Source organism: Elaeis guineensis, chromosome 16, assembly GCF_000442705.2.
Source record: "Elaeis guineensis isolate ETL-2024a chromosome 16, EG11, whole genome shotgun sequence".
In the NCBI taxonomy this organism is placed as follows: Eukaryota; Viridiplantae; Streptophyta; class Magnoliopsida; order Arecales; family Arecaceae; genus Elaeis; species Elaeis guineensis.
In genome coordinates, this window is record NC_026008.2 from 31,052,072 (window position 1) to 31,070,644 (window position 18,573).

At 34.4% G+C, this 18,573-nt stretch overlaps 1 protein-coding gene across 3 annotated transcripts; it reads left to right on the plus strand.

The window, feature by feature from the left end:
• The first annotated feature begins 5,806 nt into the window (after positions 1 to 5,806).
• On the plus strand, positions 5,807 to 12,326 carry LOC105059332 (uncharacterized). Of its 3 annotated transcripts, none has more exons than XM_019855301.3 (7): positions 5,807 to 6,342; positions 9,003 to 9,145; positions 9,249 to 9,337; positions 9,457 to 9,531; positions 9,621 to 9,731; positions 11,551 to 11,646; positions 12,002 to 12,326. In XM_019855301.3, the coding sequence occupies exons 1-7, from the start codon at positions 5,942 to 5,944 to the stop codon at positions 12,263 to 12,265; spliced, it is 1,179 nt and encodes a 392-aa protein (XP_019710860.1). In that variant the 5' UTR covers positions 5,807 to 5,941; the 3' UTR covers positions 12,266 to 12,326. The 3 variants fall into 3 exon arrangements, with proteins under 3 accessions (XP_019710860.1, XP_010940894.1, XP_019710859.1); XM_010942592.4 differs by having other exon boundaries at positions 5,816 to 6,336; positions 9,030 to 9,145; XM_019855300.3 differs by having other exon boundaries at positions 6,133 to 6,336; positions 9,017 to 9,145.
• The last annotated feature ends 6,247 nt before the right edge of the window (positions 12,327 to 18,573 follow it).

An 18,573-nucleotide genomic window follows, 5' to 3' on the forward strand; every position in this document is an offset into this window, starting at 1 on the left:
TCCAGTGGGTATCCGCCCCTACCCACTGGATAGGGTCAGGTTTTGTTCTTGAAAAATTCACCATGGGCCAGGTTAGGATTTTAGTTTTGAAAATCCACAATGGATAGGATTGGATTGTGGATTTACCCTTAAACCCTATTCTACCTGATCCATTATGTATATGTATTTATTAAAATACCCCCCTCCATAGTAGCATATTTACAAATACACCTATATATATATATATATATATATCAAATCTCTTAGGGACTTAGATATAGAGTTTTTTTTTGATTTCTCTACTCTCTAATCTCTCTCCCTCCTTGACCCCAAGCAGTTGCTGCCATCACAACTCTCCAATCTCACCCTCTCTTCTTGTTTATTGTTAGAGATTTGAGAGAACTTATTTTATTTGATTCTTCTTGTTTGTTCTCTTATTTGTTATTGGAGAATTAGAGAATGGCATATTATAGTATGTATCTGTTTGTATTATATTGATTGATGGATGAAACAGATTTAAAATAGATGTGAAACTTGATAAATTTGAAATATTTTTGATTTAGTGGTGTTTGCATTGTGCATTTGCTTTAGTGGATTATGGATAGGATAGGATACTATCTACCATCCGCATAGGTAGGATAAGGATTTAAAATCTCTATCGATTATGGTGGGTAAGGTCGGGTGGTGGATAAGAGATAGGAGGATGGATAGGATACGGATTTAGCAAAATCCATTATCTACCCTATCTATTGACATCTCTATAGAGGAAAAGGCAAGAAGACAAGATGCATTTATGACACAAGAGAGCAATGATCAATCCATCACAACTAAGGTAAGTTTTATTTCTACAAATAAAAACTTATCCAATAAAAATTTACCTAGAAATACCCAATTGAAGCCTAAGAAGAAAATCATGAAAAATTACGGTAGACCTCCCAAGAATAATAAGGGCCAAAATCAAGCACACAATAAGCAAAAATTCAATGTATGTTTTGTCTATGGCAAGAGTGAAAATATTGCTCGAATTAATAAATTTTAAGAATTTGGACTTGTACCTCAGACAAATATAACCGATGAGTCACTTATGGAGATGATAATAAACATAAACATGGTTCAATGTATTAATGGGTGGTGGGTAGATTTCGATCCTAACAGGCATATTTGCTATGATAAACATTAGTTTAAAGTTTATACTCCTTTCAGGGAGCCTAAAACTATTATGCTTGATGACTGACATGCCATCTACATGCTTGAAAATGGAAATGTCGAGTTAAAATTTATCTTTGGAAGAGTATTAACTTTGAAAGATGTGCTATACACTCCATCCATGAAGAAGAATTTGATGTTAAATTTTCTTCTCAATAAAACTGGCTTTAAGCAAATTATGGAGTTTGATCAATAGATTATCACAAAAAAGGACATCTTTGTGAGCAAGGGTTATGCTTGTGATGGAATATTCAAATTGAATATTTAAAATAAATCACCTATTATTTCTATTTATTTGCTCTCTTTCATTAATTTTTGGCATGCTTGTTTATATCATATAAATAATAAATATATGGAAATCATGAGTAGTTTAGGATTAATCCTAATGGCAAAAAAAGATTTTGAAAAATATGAAACATATAGCATAGCAAAAATTATAAAAAGGCCTAATAGAAGTGTTGAAAGAAATGGTGAATTGTTAGTACTGATTCATACTGATATTTGTGAAATTTAAGACATTTTAATTCAAGGAGAAAATAGATATTTTATCACTTTTATTGATTATTTTTTTGAATACACTTATGCATATTTGCTTAAAAAAAAGTGATGTACTAAATTTAAAGAATTTCTCCATGAAACAAAAAATCAATTCGATAGAAAGATTAAAAAAATGTAGAAGTGATAAAGGCCATTAGTATGAATCTTTTGGATTCAAATTGAAAATAATTTATGAAACTACTCCTCCTTACTCAATTGTCTCCAATGGGATGGCTGAGAGAAAAATAAAACTTTGATTGAGTTGACAAATGCCATGCTTATTAAATCAAATGCTCCCTCAAATCTTTAAGGTGAAGCATTAACTGCTTGTCATGTTTTGAATATAGTGCCACATGAAAAGACTAAAATTACACCATTTGAATTGTGGAAGGAGTATAAGCTACATTTGGGATACTTTAGAGTTTGTGGCTATTTAGTTTATGTAAGACTAACAAACCCTAAAATATCTAAGTTGTGTATAAGAGTTGCCACTTATGCTTTTCTTAGTTATGTAGTAAAAAGTATAGCCTATAAATTTTTGGACATTGAAAATAATTTGATACTTGGATCAGGTGATGCTGTTTTTTATGAAAAAAGTTTGTTTTAAAACTAAAAATAGTGGGGGCCAAGCAATTACACAAAATATTTTATTTATACCTAGCTCTTCTACACCATCTTTACAGACAGAAATAAATTCTAAGTTTGATCCAAGGAGTAAATGATCCAAAGCACAAAGATTTTGGTCCAGACTTTTATGTTTATAACATAGAGAAAAATCTTTTTTCTTTGTAGGAAGCTTCGTCATCACCTCATGATGCCATGTTTTGGAAAAAGATTGTAAATGATAAATGAAATTACTAATTTCTAATAAAATATGAAAATTAGTTGATTACTACAGGATTACAAAATTATAGGGTGCAAATGGATGCTTAAAAATAAGCTGAAATCAAATGTGACTATTGACAATTTTAAAGCTAGGTGCATTGCTAAAGGTTTTAAATAAAAGAGAAGGTCTAGACTTTTTCGACATATTCTCTCCGATTACTAGAGTGATCCATTAGATTGCTTATTATAGAGGCTACAATTCATGATTTAAAAATTTATTAAATGGATGTCAAAATAACTTTTTTAAATAGGGATCTAGATGAAGAAATCTATATGAAATAACCTGAAAGCTTTATAGAGCCGGACTAAGAAAGCAAAGTATGCAAATTGATTGAATCCCTCTATGGTCTAAAGTAGGCCATTAAATAGTGGCACAAAAAAATTGATTCCTACGTTATTAATAATGGCTATGTGTCAAATGAATGTGATAGGTGCATTCATCATAAATCTTGAGAAAACTCATATATTTTTGTTTATCTCTCTATGCGGATTATTTATTGATTTTTTACTCTAATTTGCATGTTATCAAAGAAACCAAAAATATACTTAGTAGCTATTTTGACATGAATGATCTTGGTGAAGCAAATTTATTTTGGGTATGAAAATTATAAAAGCATGAGATAGTCACATTAGATTGAGAAAATTTTGAAACAATATAACTATATTGATTAGAAGCATATGGCATCTTTTGATTTAAGTGTTCATTTATTTTCTATTAAAAATGAAAGTGATGTTATAAATCCAAAGGAATATACTAGTTTGATTGGTAGCTTGTGTTATACGATTGATTGTATTGGACTTGACATTGTATATGTAATTGAAGTACTTAGCAGGTTTACCAGCAAGCCAAGTAGAGAATATTGGTATATCATTGGAAGAGTAATGAAATATTTAATTGGTACCAAAAATTATAGTTTGTTAATAAAAAGTATTCTATAGTACTTGAAGGTTATAGTGATGTTGATTGGAATATGTTGTCAGATGATGCTCTTTCTACCACATACTTTATTTTTACTTTAGATAGTGGTGTTATCTATTGAAAATAAAAAAAGTAAAATATTATTGCTAATTCAATCATGGAAGCTAAGCTTGTTGCTTTGGCTTTAGCATGTGAGAAAGCAAATCGGTTAAGAGATTTATTATTTAAAATCCCACTTTGAGAGAAGCTAGTTTCACCTATTTTGGTTCATTATGATAGTACTACTACAATTGGTAGAGTGCAAAACCTTTATTATAATAGTAAATCTGGACCCATAAGGAGAAAACACAATATTATGAGATCATATTTGACTAATGACATTATTAACATGGGTTATATTAAATCTTAATCTTGCAAATATATTAACCAAGGTCTTGGCTAGAGAAAGAGTCTGGAACATAGCAAGGGGGATGGGATTAAAGCCCATAGAATCATAAGCTATGAGGACACCCAATCTAGAGACCAAAGATGCTTTAATTGGGTTCAATAAGAGGAATGAATGACATGGTAGCCATAAGAAATGAATTGTTATTTTATTTTAAACACTTTATTTATTTAATTTTTGATTCCATCCCTATGGTGTGAGTGCATTTATCCTGTAATGTTTTGGATGATGAGTTTTCTAAAACTCTTAATGAAAATCTATAGCTCTTATGAGTGAGGTGTTAAAGTTATAGGAGCATTTTTGATAGATTTCACCTGTATGTGTAGGAGTGGGACCACTTTCTATGAGAATTAGGCTTATTCTCAAATACGCTCATGAAAAGTTGGGATAAGAACAAGGCGATAACGTGCTGCCTAATAAAGCTCATGTCCATACCTAGATTGTTATATACAAGTAATGATACTTTATTTCTCTTAAGCAGTCATAGCTTAAGTCTGAGACTACTGTTGACTCTGGAGTAGAGAGGTTGATGTTTTACTAAGTAAAGATTCAATGCCAAGTACATTTTCGTGAGGCATAATAATCTCTCTTTAGCTGGTAAACTCTCTTATTTCATTTTAATATTAAAATAAGAGAAAAAATATTGGTACATCTTACTATTAAAATAAAAATAATATCTTAATAAATTTTGAGATAATGGGGAATATGAATGGGCAGAAGTTTTTTTTTGACATCATTGCTCGTTTGCATCAAAGTTTCATATATTAACTTCATTATTCATGTGATAATAAAGTAAATTAATTCTATTATTTTTATAATAAAATATTAACTCTCCCTTCACTGTCCTACAAAAAAAAAATACTCTTATATTTTGTAATGTAAGAATTTATCATCCTCTCTCTAGCCCATTACTTTGGCTAATAATAGACCATATTAACTTGAGATGATTTATGAGCCTATAAAAGGACCCCTCACCATTAGCCTCTAACACATAACATTCAACACACATCATCCTTATTTCACTTATAAAAAATCTTGAGAATTCTCTAGCCAAAGAAAGGTGTTCAGTTGGTGGAGCTTTGGGCTCAACCTCTTGTGTAGGATGGTCTTGAGCCATATGATTATCCGATTAGATTATTGTACCTCGAAGGAAATAAGCCAAAGAGGTTTACTGTACTGGTTCGTAGGTTTTGCCAATTTAGGGCTTAAATCTTTTTAAAAAGAACGAAATTTCTATATTTTTATCTGATTAGTATCGTCATCTTTGAAGAAAATATTTAATTTTTTTTATAATATTTTTGCTCCACTTATTATATTTGGCACTGACACATATTTTTACGTTATTTTTTTCCAAGTAATAATTTAGATTTTTGAGAACACCGACTTCAACTGACACATTAGATTTTGAAAGGAGAAATAGTTTTCTAAAGAAAAAAGAAAAGTGTACAGATAACATAAGTTTAATAACTAATGCATAATTTTTCTATCACACATGCTCATACAATATGAATTAAAGATCATGCATCAAGAAAGTTAAACATCATTCATGTTAACTTATTTTTTATGAGATTTTTATGGTGACATCATTTACTCGATAAAAATTTTGAGCAAGATTTATCGTACCAGTGGACGTTGATACATACAGATGGCATGGTACCATATCGATATTGAATTAACATGCAGCATGAGAAGCATATGGATATTCGACATGACATAGGATAACATGATCCAACACCGAAATTGCGAATCTCACCCTTGCAGAAGCATCCAAGGAAAATTGCATCCGCTTGCGGCCCCATGGTCGGCGGAGTGGCCAACAAGGCCATCCATCACCAGTCCATTCAAACCTCACAAGTGCCTTTCCCAACGGTATAATTTCGTACATGGCTCCAGCGGAGATCCAACCTTAGCCGTTTGAAAGTTCGTCTCCTCGTCACAGCAACAGCCTCAACTCCGAAGCTGATAGATAGATGGTGAATTCTACCTTCTCTCTGCCTATCACCACCACCTTTCCAAGCTCCCATGGCTTCCACCTTCGATCTAGAGGCAGGTGGTGGAATCCAAAGGTTTCGATCCGGCCTCCACCGCCCGGCTTCGACTACAAGTCGGAGGTCCTGGAGGATTCTCGATCGGCGGTGGCGGCGATGAACCCGGAACTGATGGATCTGGTGGAGAGCGGTGCCTTGGTCGTGATCGATAAGAGGCGCTTCGGCCCGGTCCCGAGCTGGAGGAGGGAATTCGTGGAACCTGAAGCCATCTGGTTGATCGGGACGTCGCACATATCAGAGGAGTCGGCTGTGAATGTGGAACGTGTGGTCAGGGCCGTAAAACCGGATAATGTGGTGGTAGAGCTCTGTAGAAGCAGGCAAGTATAGTCTCTCTCTTCATGGAGATGGGAATTAGAAAGATATAATCAGCTTGAATTGGAAATAAATTTATGATTTGGGTCGATTTTTAGGTAAAAGCATGACATGCTTGGTCTTACTGTTAGTAATGCATGATGTGAATTTCAAAGAGAACTCAAGGATTATGGAAGGGATGACTTCAGTAGTAGTGCTAAAGATGTGAGATTGCCCCTTCTTTTGTGAAGGTGTTTGTGGAAGAATTGGCGTTATTAAAGCCATCCCTTCCATGGTTCTCATTAATGGATGACTGTAACGTGGTTGTGATAATGCTCGTTCGAGACAGTCTATGGGCTTGGAGTACACATTTTTTGTTTTTGAGAATAAAAGTGAGGGCATGTCAATCATTTCAAGGAAATGACATGAGAATTGCCCAGCCAGATGCTTGGGGAAGCACCTCCCAGAGTTTGAACCTGGACACAATTTTCATTTGACACAATACTTGAACAAGCGGTTCTGGAAAATGATTCTGAATTACAGGTAGTGAGGTCATAATTTCTGCAAGTTGGAAAGTGGCTTGGCCATCTTAATAAGTTAGGGTGCTTTGTGGTCATCCCTACATATTTGCCTTAAACTCATCAGCTTGACCACGATCCCGAATTGACTTGTTGTTGGATTACTTGGTTTAAATTGTCGCCTTAGCATTTGCATCTTGGACCACTATTAGATAAGTTCTTGCTCTTCAATTTGCGTTACTAGCATGCTGCAAAATTTTTTTTGAAGTCTTTAATAGCTAAAGGCTGATAAAATATAGTTGTTGATTTTGCTTTTTTTTTTTTTCCTTACTGATTAGGGACATATCGCATGTAGATTGATGAAGATTGATGTTGAAGATAGCATTTGCACAAAGTTTTTGCTATTTTTGCATCTATTTTCACTCTTTCTTTCTTTTTTGAAAGCAACAAGTCTTGGCTACCAAGAGGAATAATGAATAACAATATGGTTTGGGTTAGGATGGTATGGTTGTGACATATCGAGACACTCGATAACCACAATGAAAAAAAAAAAAGATAAATAAAAAAATTTTGCATCTTAGTCTATCTTATAAGGGCACAACCAAGATGGCTAAGATGGACTGAGATGATCACGATATCTCAATTCAAGAGAACTAGTGTCCCTTAAGTGTTTCGGTCATAGTTTCTTGTTGGAACAATACAGTACTAATGATACTGCCTCATTCCTCCGAGACTTGAATCCTTACATTCCAAATTGTGAAGTTAGAAAGGAAGTCTATTTGAGCCTATTGCACTTTATCTCCAATATTTCTGTTTAAATCACTACCTATCCAACTATTTTACCCCTTTTCTTCCCGTAGGTTACTACTAGGGTTCGTGGTTGGGTTTTCCAACCTGAACATGCGATATTTATTAAACAAGTAGCACAAGTCGATACATGTAACCTATTTAATAAATAGATCAAGCGGGGTTATATTTGAGATGGCATGGTTAAGTTGACATAGTTATAATTGTGACATGATTAATGTGATGCTAACAGGTTTAACCAATTAATTATTGTTAATATGTGCAAGCCTTTTGCCATTACACCAAGCAATGACCCTGTTAGATTACTCAAATTGCTAGACATAAAGCCAACACATTTGATGGATAAGGTAGTTGGGCCAAACTATTTATGATTAATCCAATTATCCTTGACCAGAATCCACCAACTTAATGTCAGTTTTAGTTGGTTCGGCAGGCCAGATCAAGGACAACAAACCATGTAATTTGATCTTCATGGATGGTAAGGTCAAACTTGATCATGTTATTTATATATTAAGTCATGTGAAAGTCTGTAATCTGCAATTTATTTTGATCATATGAATTTTAAAATTACTTATCACTAATAATCTTGAGCAGTAAAGTTGGGTAGTTTGTAAATTGGAGCATTGACAGATTTTTATGTTTTTAAACCACACAATAAGTCTCATCTTGTTTTTCCTAAACATTCTATCTAGAAGGATAATTGGATTGACTGATAGTATATGAATTTTCTCAATAATTATATATGATGTGACATGCTATGTGTGGGCTTATGATGATTGATGATGGAAACTAGACTCATATACCTATGGCTTTTTATTTCCATTCGTCTACACTACAGTTGACTCATTTATTCAATTAATATATTTCTTTTAAATTTTTTAGGAAAATTGGAAATATCATAATTTTCAATCTAGTCTATAACCCTAGTAGGATATCATGGGAATGTCCAAACCTTGCACCCTACTTATAAAAATCTCGACTCATCATGATATGTTCAATTGATTTCTCAGATGTTTGATATCACATGCATGTCATCCAGATGCCTTTGCTTGCAGTTTTACTTGAGCATGGCCTTTAAGATTGCTTTACAAAGTTTTCAGTGGCAATAATCTCATTTTTGTCATCTTCATCAATTTTCTGTATATCAATCGCTAGTATGTACGTCTCTTATAAGGATTTTGCAGCGCACTGAAATTACATAGATATTGTTTCTTAAATGTACAATTTTAAAGCCAAGGGTGGTTGATATTATGTTGTATTTCTACATATAGTTTATTCTCTGAAACTAATACTCATATTGCTCAGGCATTTTTAAGAATGATTGGTCCTGATTTGTCCCAAGGTTAGTCATTAGTCTTTTGGCTAACTTGTATGTTTGCAGAATTCACTTTCAGGGCTGGAATAATGTACACTTGCACTAATGCTGATGATGCTGCACTCTTAAAGTCAAATATGTTCTCATTAAGTGGGGCTAAATTTTTGGGAGCTGTCAATCGTAGCATAAACTTGGGTAAATCCATGCAAATTATACTTTTATCCTAAAAGTGATTCACAAAAATTCTCTGAATTAGAAACGGAAATTATGTTAATTATGTTGTAGCCTGCAATGCCAGGAGGACAAAGTGCTTTTGCATTACGCTTGCTCTTAGCAGTTTTCTCTTCCAAGATTTCTTCTGGTGCCCATCGAACTTTTGGAGATGAGGTGGTGAATTGCAAGATTTTTAACTCTATAATCTTTGAAGATTCATGCTTTTTGATTGAAATTAGTTTGATACATAATTTATTTTTTATCATAATTTTCCTTTTTTTAAATAAATGCAGTTCCGAGCTGCTCGAAAAATTTCTGAAGAGGTTGGAGCTCAAATTGTTTTGGGAGATCGGCCAATTGAAATAACTGTATGTATTTGATAAACAAGGATAATGAGGTATTGCTTTCAGATGCCTTGGTAAGTTAAAATATATTAAGATCCTTATGTGCATTTCAGCTTGAAAGGGCATGGAGCTCTCTCACATGGAATGAAAAACTGAGATTGGTGATCTCACTTTTTCAAGGCATAACTTTTCCATCCTCTGACCTGCCAGAGAATTATCTGAAGGTTTTTTGTCCCTCATCCCTCTCCCATCCCACCCTATCACCCCCATGCCCTCCAAGTCTCACTCTTTTCTTTTATGTGAATCTAATGTTTCACACTTTTGCAATTTTCATTATGAAGTATTTAAAAAGTTGATATTCAAATTACGAATTCACATACTGCTCCTATTTATTATACTTTTGGATCCATGTTTTACTAATTAGTATGACATTAACATCTTGCTTTATACCTCTTCTTTTGTTTTTGTTAAGATCTGCATCTGTCATATGCATATGTGTGTATTTATGGACTAAGCCATGTTGCTAGATTTGGTTAATCTGACACAGTCAAATGCACCACTCTCTGTGTATATAGTCTCAAATGATATGTCGGATTTGTAATGCTATACAATGGCCACTATAGCAGTTGAGGAATGAAGTGAATGGTGCACTATGTCTATGCATATGGAAGACCATAATGAAATGGACTATATATATATATATATATATATATATATATTGGATTTCTTTTCTGGACTTTCCTCAAGTTCAATGATCCTACTTAAATATTAAAAAAAACATATGGATATCTTGTGATGATGTCGGGGTATGATATAACAAATTACGCAGGCCAGGGTGATGGTGATTTCTTTGTGGGAGAAAATGTCACCACGTAACAGCTTCTTGTGTCACTCTGGGCTTTTGCAAGCCACGTCTTTCAAAATGTTTGTTTGGCAATTTAGAACATCAAATTTCTAAACACTGTCGTGCCTCTACAACTTACTGGAATATATTTTTCTTGCTAAATATTCAGAATGCTTGACTACCAAAATCTTCATGACTACTGCCTCCATACTCCATGTACTAATCGCTATACTAGCTCAAAACTGAATGCTAGTTTGTATATTGCTTTATTTTGTGCTGACCATAGAACCTCTTTGAGTTGGGTTACACGCATCATTCAAAGCAACTTGCTTAGTTGCTTCACCATGAACTAAAAAGCCTTCCTCTACATGAACATATAAATATACATAAGTCCAGATACACATAAACACATGGACATACATACATACATGTACATATGTATACACACATATATGCATACATATCTATATATATGCATACATATATGCATACATATCTATATATATGTATATATTATGTATACATATGTATTCATTACAGCAAAAACTACTCATTCTGGAAACCATCCATACACAAGCAAACTTTTAGAATAACAACCTAAACTCTATGATGGACCACTAATCCCTCAATCAAAGGAAAATTTAATCCAATATTTTCCAATAAATAAGTACATAACAAATTGGTCGCAATATGATTGCAACAACTAAAACAATTGAGAGCATATAAGCATGGAGTTAAGGAATACAATGACCTGGATCAATTTAAGAACATGAAAATTTTGCAACTTCTAAGGTTTGTTGCTGGAAAAAAAGAAATAAGGTTGCATAACCACCATCAAACTTTGGACCTCTCCGGAGAGGAGACTGGGGCATGATAAAGAAGTATGACATCTAGTACAAGAGTATCTCGATTGCTAGCTAGCCAATTCCAATAAGAATTAAGGTATTGCAGAGTAAGGCATGTGCATATGGATGTTTCCACATCTAAGAAAGTGATAGCAAAGAAGAAATGGATCTGAATTTAGTAGAAGTCATACAAAATTACAGGTGGGAGCAAGTGAATGAGATCATCAACTGTTCAAGTAAATGCAGAAATAGATTAGTTTTACTGAATAGCTTGATCACCAAATCTGGGTGAGTCATATGCTTGATTATAATTCTAACGTTATCCTTTACTGTATCTTCTTTAACTTGATGCAGGATCAAGAAATGGATGGCAGCCCATTTAAGCTTTATGAACAGCTGAGCATTTCATATCCTTCCTTGCTGCAGCCTCTCATGAATGAGCGTGATACGGTATTTGTTTTTCCAACTCCATCTGCAAGCTAATGCCAGCTAGAATTCTTATTAATGGTTTGTCGAAAGAACAAACCATGCTATAAACAGTTTATTTAGAACAACCATTCTATAAGTAGTTTACTTATGGAATAATGCAAGTTCTTGCTATAGTTTGAGGTCCACTAAATGTTGAATCTAATAAGTCTTGAATATGAAGAACTTTAGCCAGTTCAAATGCTTCCAGCTCTAAATAAAGTTTTTCTATTATTGGCCTTGCTTTAATTAATAAATGACTGCTTCTTCATATTAGCTTCATCATAACTGCAGGTTTCAGCATAAAAGTTTTAAAATAACATAGTTTTCTCACTTTCAGTATTTAGCATGGTCTCTGAAGAGGAGCAAAGCTGTGAACAGGAGCAAGACTGTAGTCGGTGTTATAGGAAAAGGACACATGAATGGGGTGGTCTATGCATTGATATCTGATCAGGGGAACTTGCGGTTTCGCGATCTTGTTGGTAGGACCTCGGTTAGTGGCTCCAATGGCTGGCTTAGTAGCATACTCAAAAGTCTAGTTAGGGATACCATTTTAGGCTTTATCTTGTGGGCTGTTTATGAGCAGCTGAAGACTATTCTGTAGTACTAATGAACACTACAACTTCACTATAATCAATTTTGGTACAAGAGTAATTGTACATGAAGCTTAGTTTGTTAGTTGGTAACTTAGGTTTTTTTGTCTTGGGAAAGTGCCTCTCAGTTTTCTTCATAAGACAGAAATGATGGCTGAGCATTACTTTAAATGCGCAAAGAATGGAATGCTGTTTTCAGTTCTTATCTCTGGGTTGAACCTTAAAGACTTCTCAGGCATACCGTTGAGGTCTAAATTTGGCTTCAGGACATGCTTAAAGAATAGGCTGGGTGCTTATGATGCTGTTTCAACAGTGCAGATTTATCTGTTCCCTCCTGAGAAAACTAAATATCAATCCTTTGTAGTCCAAATTCTTTTTATGTTTCTACTTTATTTGGCTCTTGAGGTACTCTATTTATTTTTTATTTGTGATTCAAGCTGATATTAGATCTGCAAATGTACCTGGTCAAAAATAATGGAATGTGGATCCTTATATTAGACTTTGTAAGCTTATCGGGTGAGTATGCATCTGGGTCAAGCCAGAACTAATGATGGATGGTCTAGTAGCAGTTTAGATAAATAAATATATGCATATGTATTTTCTATTAACAGATATGTGATATATGTCAAAATATACATTTTATAACATGATAAATCGAAAACCTACGTAAAAAAAGAAACCATAATCACATGGAATCCATCATTAAATACAACAAAGATAATCCCGAAATAATGCCCAAAACTTCCAAAATGGTAGGGAAAACCAACACCAAAAAGACTGCCATTATCTTTGTGTATCACAATTGTTGAAAAAAAAAATATGCACGGAGCAAGATCTGATCTTTAATATATAAGAATAAAGTATAAACCATATATTATAAAATTTATGCATAAGTATATAGTGGAAATGACATGATAGGATTTTATCTTCAGTCATTATTGTTCAAATAAAAAAGAAATCAACCACTCATAAGTCACACACTTTTGATATTAAGAGGGTCTAGCCTATGCCTTATTGAATTTTTTTGGCTCTTATGATGGAAAAATACATGCCTTATTTTATAAAGGCTAGGCTACGGACTGTCCTTTACGTTAGACAAATTTTTCATATTCCTTCCATCATGAAAAGTGAAAAGTCATTGTAAATTTCTTAATACTCCATGGAAACTTTTGATATTTTATAACTTCTAATGGGTTATCAGCTACATTTATCACTTTGATAAATTTATTTAAAACATGTGTAAATACCTTATTAGCATGTGGGCCACATAAAATCTCATAATGGGAGTGAAAATGAGATGGTTCTTACATTCTCCCACTTGGCTCACAAGATACAATATTTCTTTATAGGTGGTAATAATTTTTATATGGTCTAAATTATTGCCCATACTAAATAGTTGTGGAATTATTCCCACTCAAATAAAGAATTCCATTCTACAAATCATAGCTGTTATACTCACAATGACCTTCCATGTATTACAATTCATGGAACTCTCTAATTGAGCACTTTATGAGCTTTAATTTCTTTATGAATGAACTTCCAATAAGCCATTCAGGTCTAACTTCATGTACTCCAATGTCTATTACTATATTACTCTTATGAATATATGAATAAATATCAAAACTTTGTTCTTTGAGAATGCCCACATAGACATGTTCAAAAACAAAGTGCAATTACAAAAACAACTAAATATGAAATGAGTTAACAAGCCCTATATGTCCCACATTATCATTATACTGTTTTGCCAACAATGCTTTAGTCATGGGGTCAACAATCATTAGCTTAGTACTTATATGTTTAATTATCACTTTATGTCTTTGGATATTCTCTCCAACAGAGAGGTACTTTATATCGATATGCATTCTTTGGCTTCTACTCTTGTTTTTTTGTTATTCTTAGAGAAAACAACAATAGTTGAGTTACCACAGAAAATTTTTAATGGCCTCTCTATAGAATTAACAACCTTGATACCCTTGATGAAATTTCTTAACCATAACACCTATGTCATAGCTTTATAGCATACAATAAATTCTATCTCCATGGTAGATCAAGCAATAATAGTTTGCTTAGTATTTTTCTAAGATAGAGCTTCTCCGATAAAAAAAATATATATCTAGATATGGATTTTCTTGTATCGACACATCCAGTAAAATTTGAATCTGAATATCCAACCACTTCTAAATGATTAGTCTGTATGTGAGTTTGCGGTCCTTCCTTGCAAGTACCTCATAACCTTCTTAACAACCTTCCAATGTTCTTAGCTAAGATTATTTTGGTACCTGCCTAACATTCCTATTATAAATCTGATGTTAAATCTTGTGCTGACTTATATATATATTAGACTACCCATTGTAGATGCATATGGTGTATTTATCATCTTTCACCAATGCATTTTATGGACATTGGTTTTGACTGAATATGTCTCCTTTAACAATAGGTGCTACTGAAGGTGCACAATTCTTCATTCGAAATTTCTCTAAAGTTTTTTCAGGGTAGGCTCTTTAAGATAGTCCTAATAATCGTTTGGATCTATCTCTGTGAATCTCCATACCAAGAACATAAGAGACTTTATCTAAATCCTTCATTTTAAAGTTTTTAAGAGAGAAATTATTTTATATTATGTAACAAACCCAAATCATTACTGGTAAGTAAAATATCATCTATGCACAGGATTAAGAAAATATATATACTCCTACTAATCTTAAGGTATATACACTAATCAACAATATTTTCAGCAAAACCAAATCAAATAATAACATCGAGAAATTTTATATACCATTGTCGAGAGGACTACTTTAGTCCACATATAGATTTTCTTAATTTGCAAATCAAATGACTTTCTTTACATAAACTTTTAGACTGGATTATGTATATCTCTTCTTCTAGATCGCCATTTAAGAATATCATTTTCACATCAATTTGATGTAGCTCTAAATTAAAATAAGCTATTAAAGCCATAATAATTCTAAATGAATCCTTCTTAAGAATTGGAGAGAAGGTTTTATGATAATCAATGCCTTCCTTTTGAGTAAAGCTATTGGCTACAAGTTAGGCTTTATATCGTTTTATGTTACCAGAAGAGTCTCCTTTGGTTTTATAAATCTATTTGTAGCCTATGGTTGCAATCCCTTTTGGATATGATTTTAGCCATAGAATCTATTTCTTCTTTCATGGCATCATACCAAAATATGGAGTTTGCTCCAGTCGTAGCTTGTAAAAATGAAGTTGGATCACTTTCAAGCCCAATGTCATAATCAAACTCTTGTGGGTATACAACATAATCACTAGCAATTCTTGGTTTGTTGGTTTCTCTAATCTTAAGAATCTTCTTAAACCAATTGTTTCATTTATACTTCGTAATGTATACTCAATAAGAATTGATTGCTCTTCAATGATCATGGATTGATCTCCTTGAGAAGCAATCAACTGGCTTTCATCAATGGATAGTCAACTAAATATATCGAGCTTCTCTCCCTATTCTTTTCTAAAGAGAGAAGTTCTGAGATTTATTTTCCTTTCCTTCTCTTCGAGTGCCGAGGCCTCCACCAGTGGCACCTTCATCCGGTGGCTAGCCGGTGGGCCCCTCTCTTTTCTCTTTCTTTCGCACTCTTCCTCTCTTCCTTTCTTCTCCTTCTCCCTCACTCTTCCTCTTCTCCTCTCTCCTCTCTCTCTCTCTCTCTCCCCCTCTCCCCATGCTCTTCCCCCATCCTTTCTCTTCTCCGACTATTCTCGCAAGATGATGAGGACTTCTCCAATCTGGGAGCTAATTGTTCTAAAGAACCCCCCAACCCCAGGTTGAGACCCTCTCCCTCTCTTCTCTCTGTTTGCTGTCGGAGTACTCTCTGTTTGTTGTCAGAGTTTTATAGGGTCCCCCCCGCCCCTCTCCCTCTCTTCTCTTTGTTTGCTGTCGGTTTCGTAGGGTTCCCCCCCATTGAGCCCCCTCCCTTTCTTTTCTCTGTTTGCTACCAGAGTTTCACGGGCATATCGCCGATCTCCCTTGGTGGTGGGTCTTTCATCAGAACCCATGCCTAGCCCTTTGCTCTCCCTCCTCTTCTCCGGTTGGGCCCCTCTCTTTCTCTTCTCCGCTCCCCCAGACTTGAGATCTCTTCGGCTGGGTTCTTCCTCCTCCTGTTGAGCCCCCTCTGGCTTGCTGGCATTTAGCCAGCCTTACCCTTGCTTTCCCTCCATCGGATGGCCCCCTTCTCTCTCTTTCTCACCCCTCTTCTTCCTGCCATCGGACTCCCCTATCCTTCTGTCTCTCTTAGGCCTGGCAACACCTTCCTCTTCTCTCTTTGGTTGTTGCCGAGTGACCTCCTCGCCGGCCTTCTTGGCTCTTGGCTTGCCGTCGGCCTTTTTTCGGCGCTCCCCTTCCCCCTTTATTCTGAGGCCCTCCTTGGATTCGGACTTCTCTTCCAGCATTGAGCTCTGGGCGCTCGTCGGGCCTTCTCAACTGTGGGCCTTCCATCGAAAATCCTCTTTCTTTTTCCTCTCTCTCTCTCTCCTTGTTCTAGTCGCCAACACTTGCTCTTCGTCGGCTGTCCGTGTTGGATTCCTTCCATCTTTGAGCTGTTGGCATCATCAAGAATGATGGATGGAGGCATCATCATTTAGTTGGGAAGCAGTCGGTCTCCCTTCCTTTCTTGGGACAAGCTAACTCGATGATCTCCTCCGATGGTCAGCATTGCTTGAGCCTTATAGACGGCATGTCCTCTGACAGTCGGCATTACTTCTTCCCTGATGGCAAGATGGGGCTTTTATTTTTTGTTGGGGTTTCTCTCTTTTTGAAATTTAAATTTTAAATTTGAATTTGATGTGTGGGGGTTTCTCTTTTCTCTACTGTACTGGGGGTTTCTTTTTCTCTTCTGTATCTTGTATCTTTTCCATACTCTTCTTTTTTTATAATAAATTTGGGTGGTATTTCCTCCCTTCACATCAAAAAAAAAAAAAAAAAAACTGGCTTTCATCAACGGACAAACCACTCAATCCATGCTTTTCTTCAAATTCAATCTTATAAGGAAAAATACTCCCACTAGGCTTAAAATTTTTGAAAAATTTAGTATTCCTAGCCTCAACAATTCTACCAAAGTGTGAAGGATAATAATATCGAAATCCCTTGGAATTCATTAGATAGCCTATAAAATAGCCATTAATTGTCCTTGGATCCAAGTTCTTTATGTGAGGATTATAAATCCTTACTTTGGCAGGACAAACCTAGATATGCAAATGACTTAAACTTGGTTTCTATCCATTTCATAACTCAAATTGTGTCTTAGAGTCAACCTTAGATGGAATCCTGTTTAAGATGTACACTGCAGTTTTCAAGACTTTACTCCACAGTAATAAGGGAAGATCGGAATTACTAATCATGCTGTGCACCATATCCATGAGCATTCTATTCCTCTTTTCAATAACATCATTTTCATGTGGTGTGCTTGATATTGTATATTGAGCAACAATACTCTCTTCATCGAAGAATTTTGCAAATGGACCAACCATTCGTTCCTTTTCTGTATACCTCCTATAATATTCTCCACCTTTGTCTAACTGTATAATTTTATTTTCTTTTCTTTTTGTTTCTCTACTTCTATCTTATAGGCCTTGAAGGCATCTAAAACCTCACTTTTATCAAATAGAAGAAAGACATACATGAATCTTGTATGGCCATCAACAAATGGGACAAAATATCTCTAACCATTTAGACAAGGTACAGGAAATGGTCCACAGATATCAATATAAATGATCTCAAGAATTTTAAACTCTTCTTAGCACCTTTAGAATACTTGTTGGTTTATTTTTCTTTTATGTAATATGTACAAGTATCAAAATTAGTCAAATCAAGAATATCATTTACTAACCTCTTAATTCTCTCAATGGAGATACGTCCCAATCTCTTGTGCCACAACATAGAAGAGTTTTATTAACAATACTCCATTTTATACCAACATCAACATGTAAAGCCAACTAATTTGACTCAAAACTAGGATCTAAATCAATTTTATACAAGCCATTAATCAAAGTTCCACCACCAACTCTTTATTTTGAAAATATCAAACATTGTTCTTACAAATAAAACTCAAAGTCAATAATAACTAGTTTGGAAATAAAAATTAAGTTTCTAGAAAATGAAGGAACATAGAAAATATTTTCAGATCTAAAATAAAACTAGATTTTAAAACTAATTTAAAAGTCCTTACAGCTTCAACCTTCAAACACATTTGATTTCCCAAATACATGCATTGTTCATTTCTCTTCGGCTTGCTTATGTTAAGAAAACCCTATATGGTATAACAATATAAAATATAGAACTAGAATCAATCCA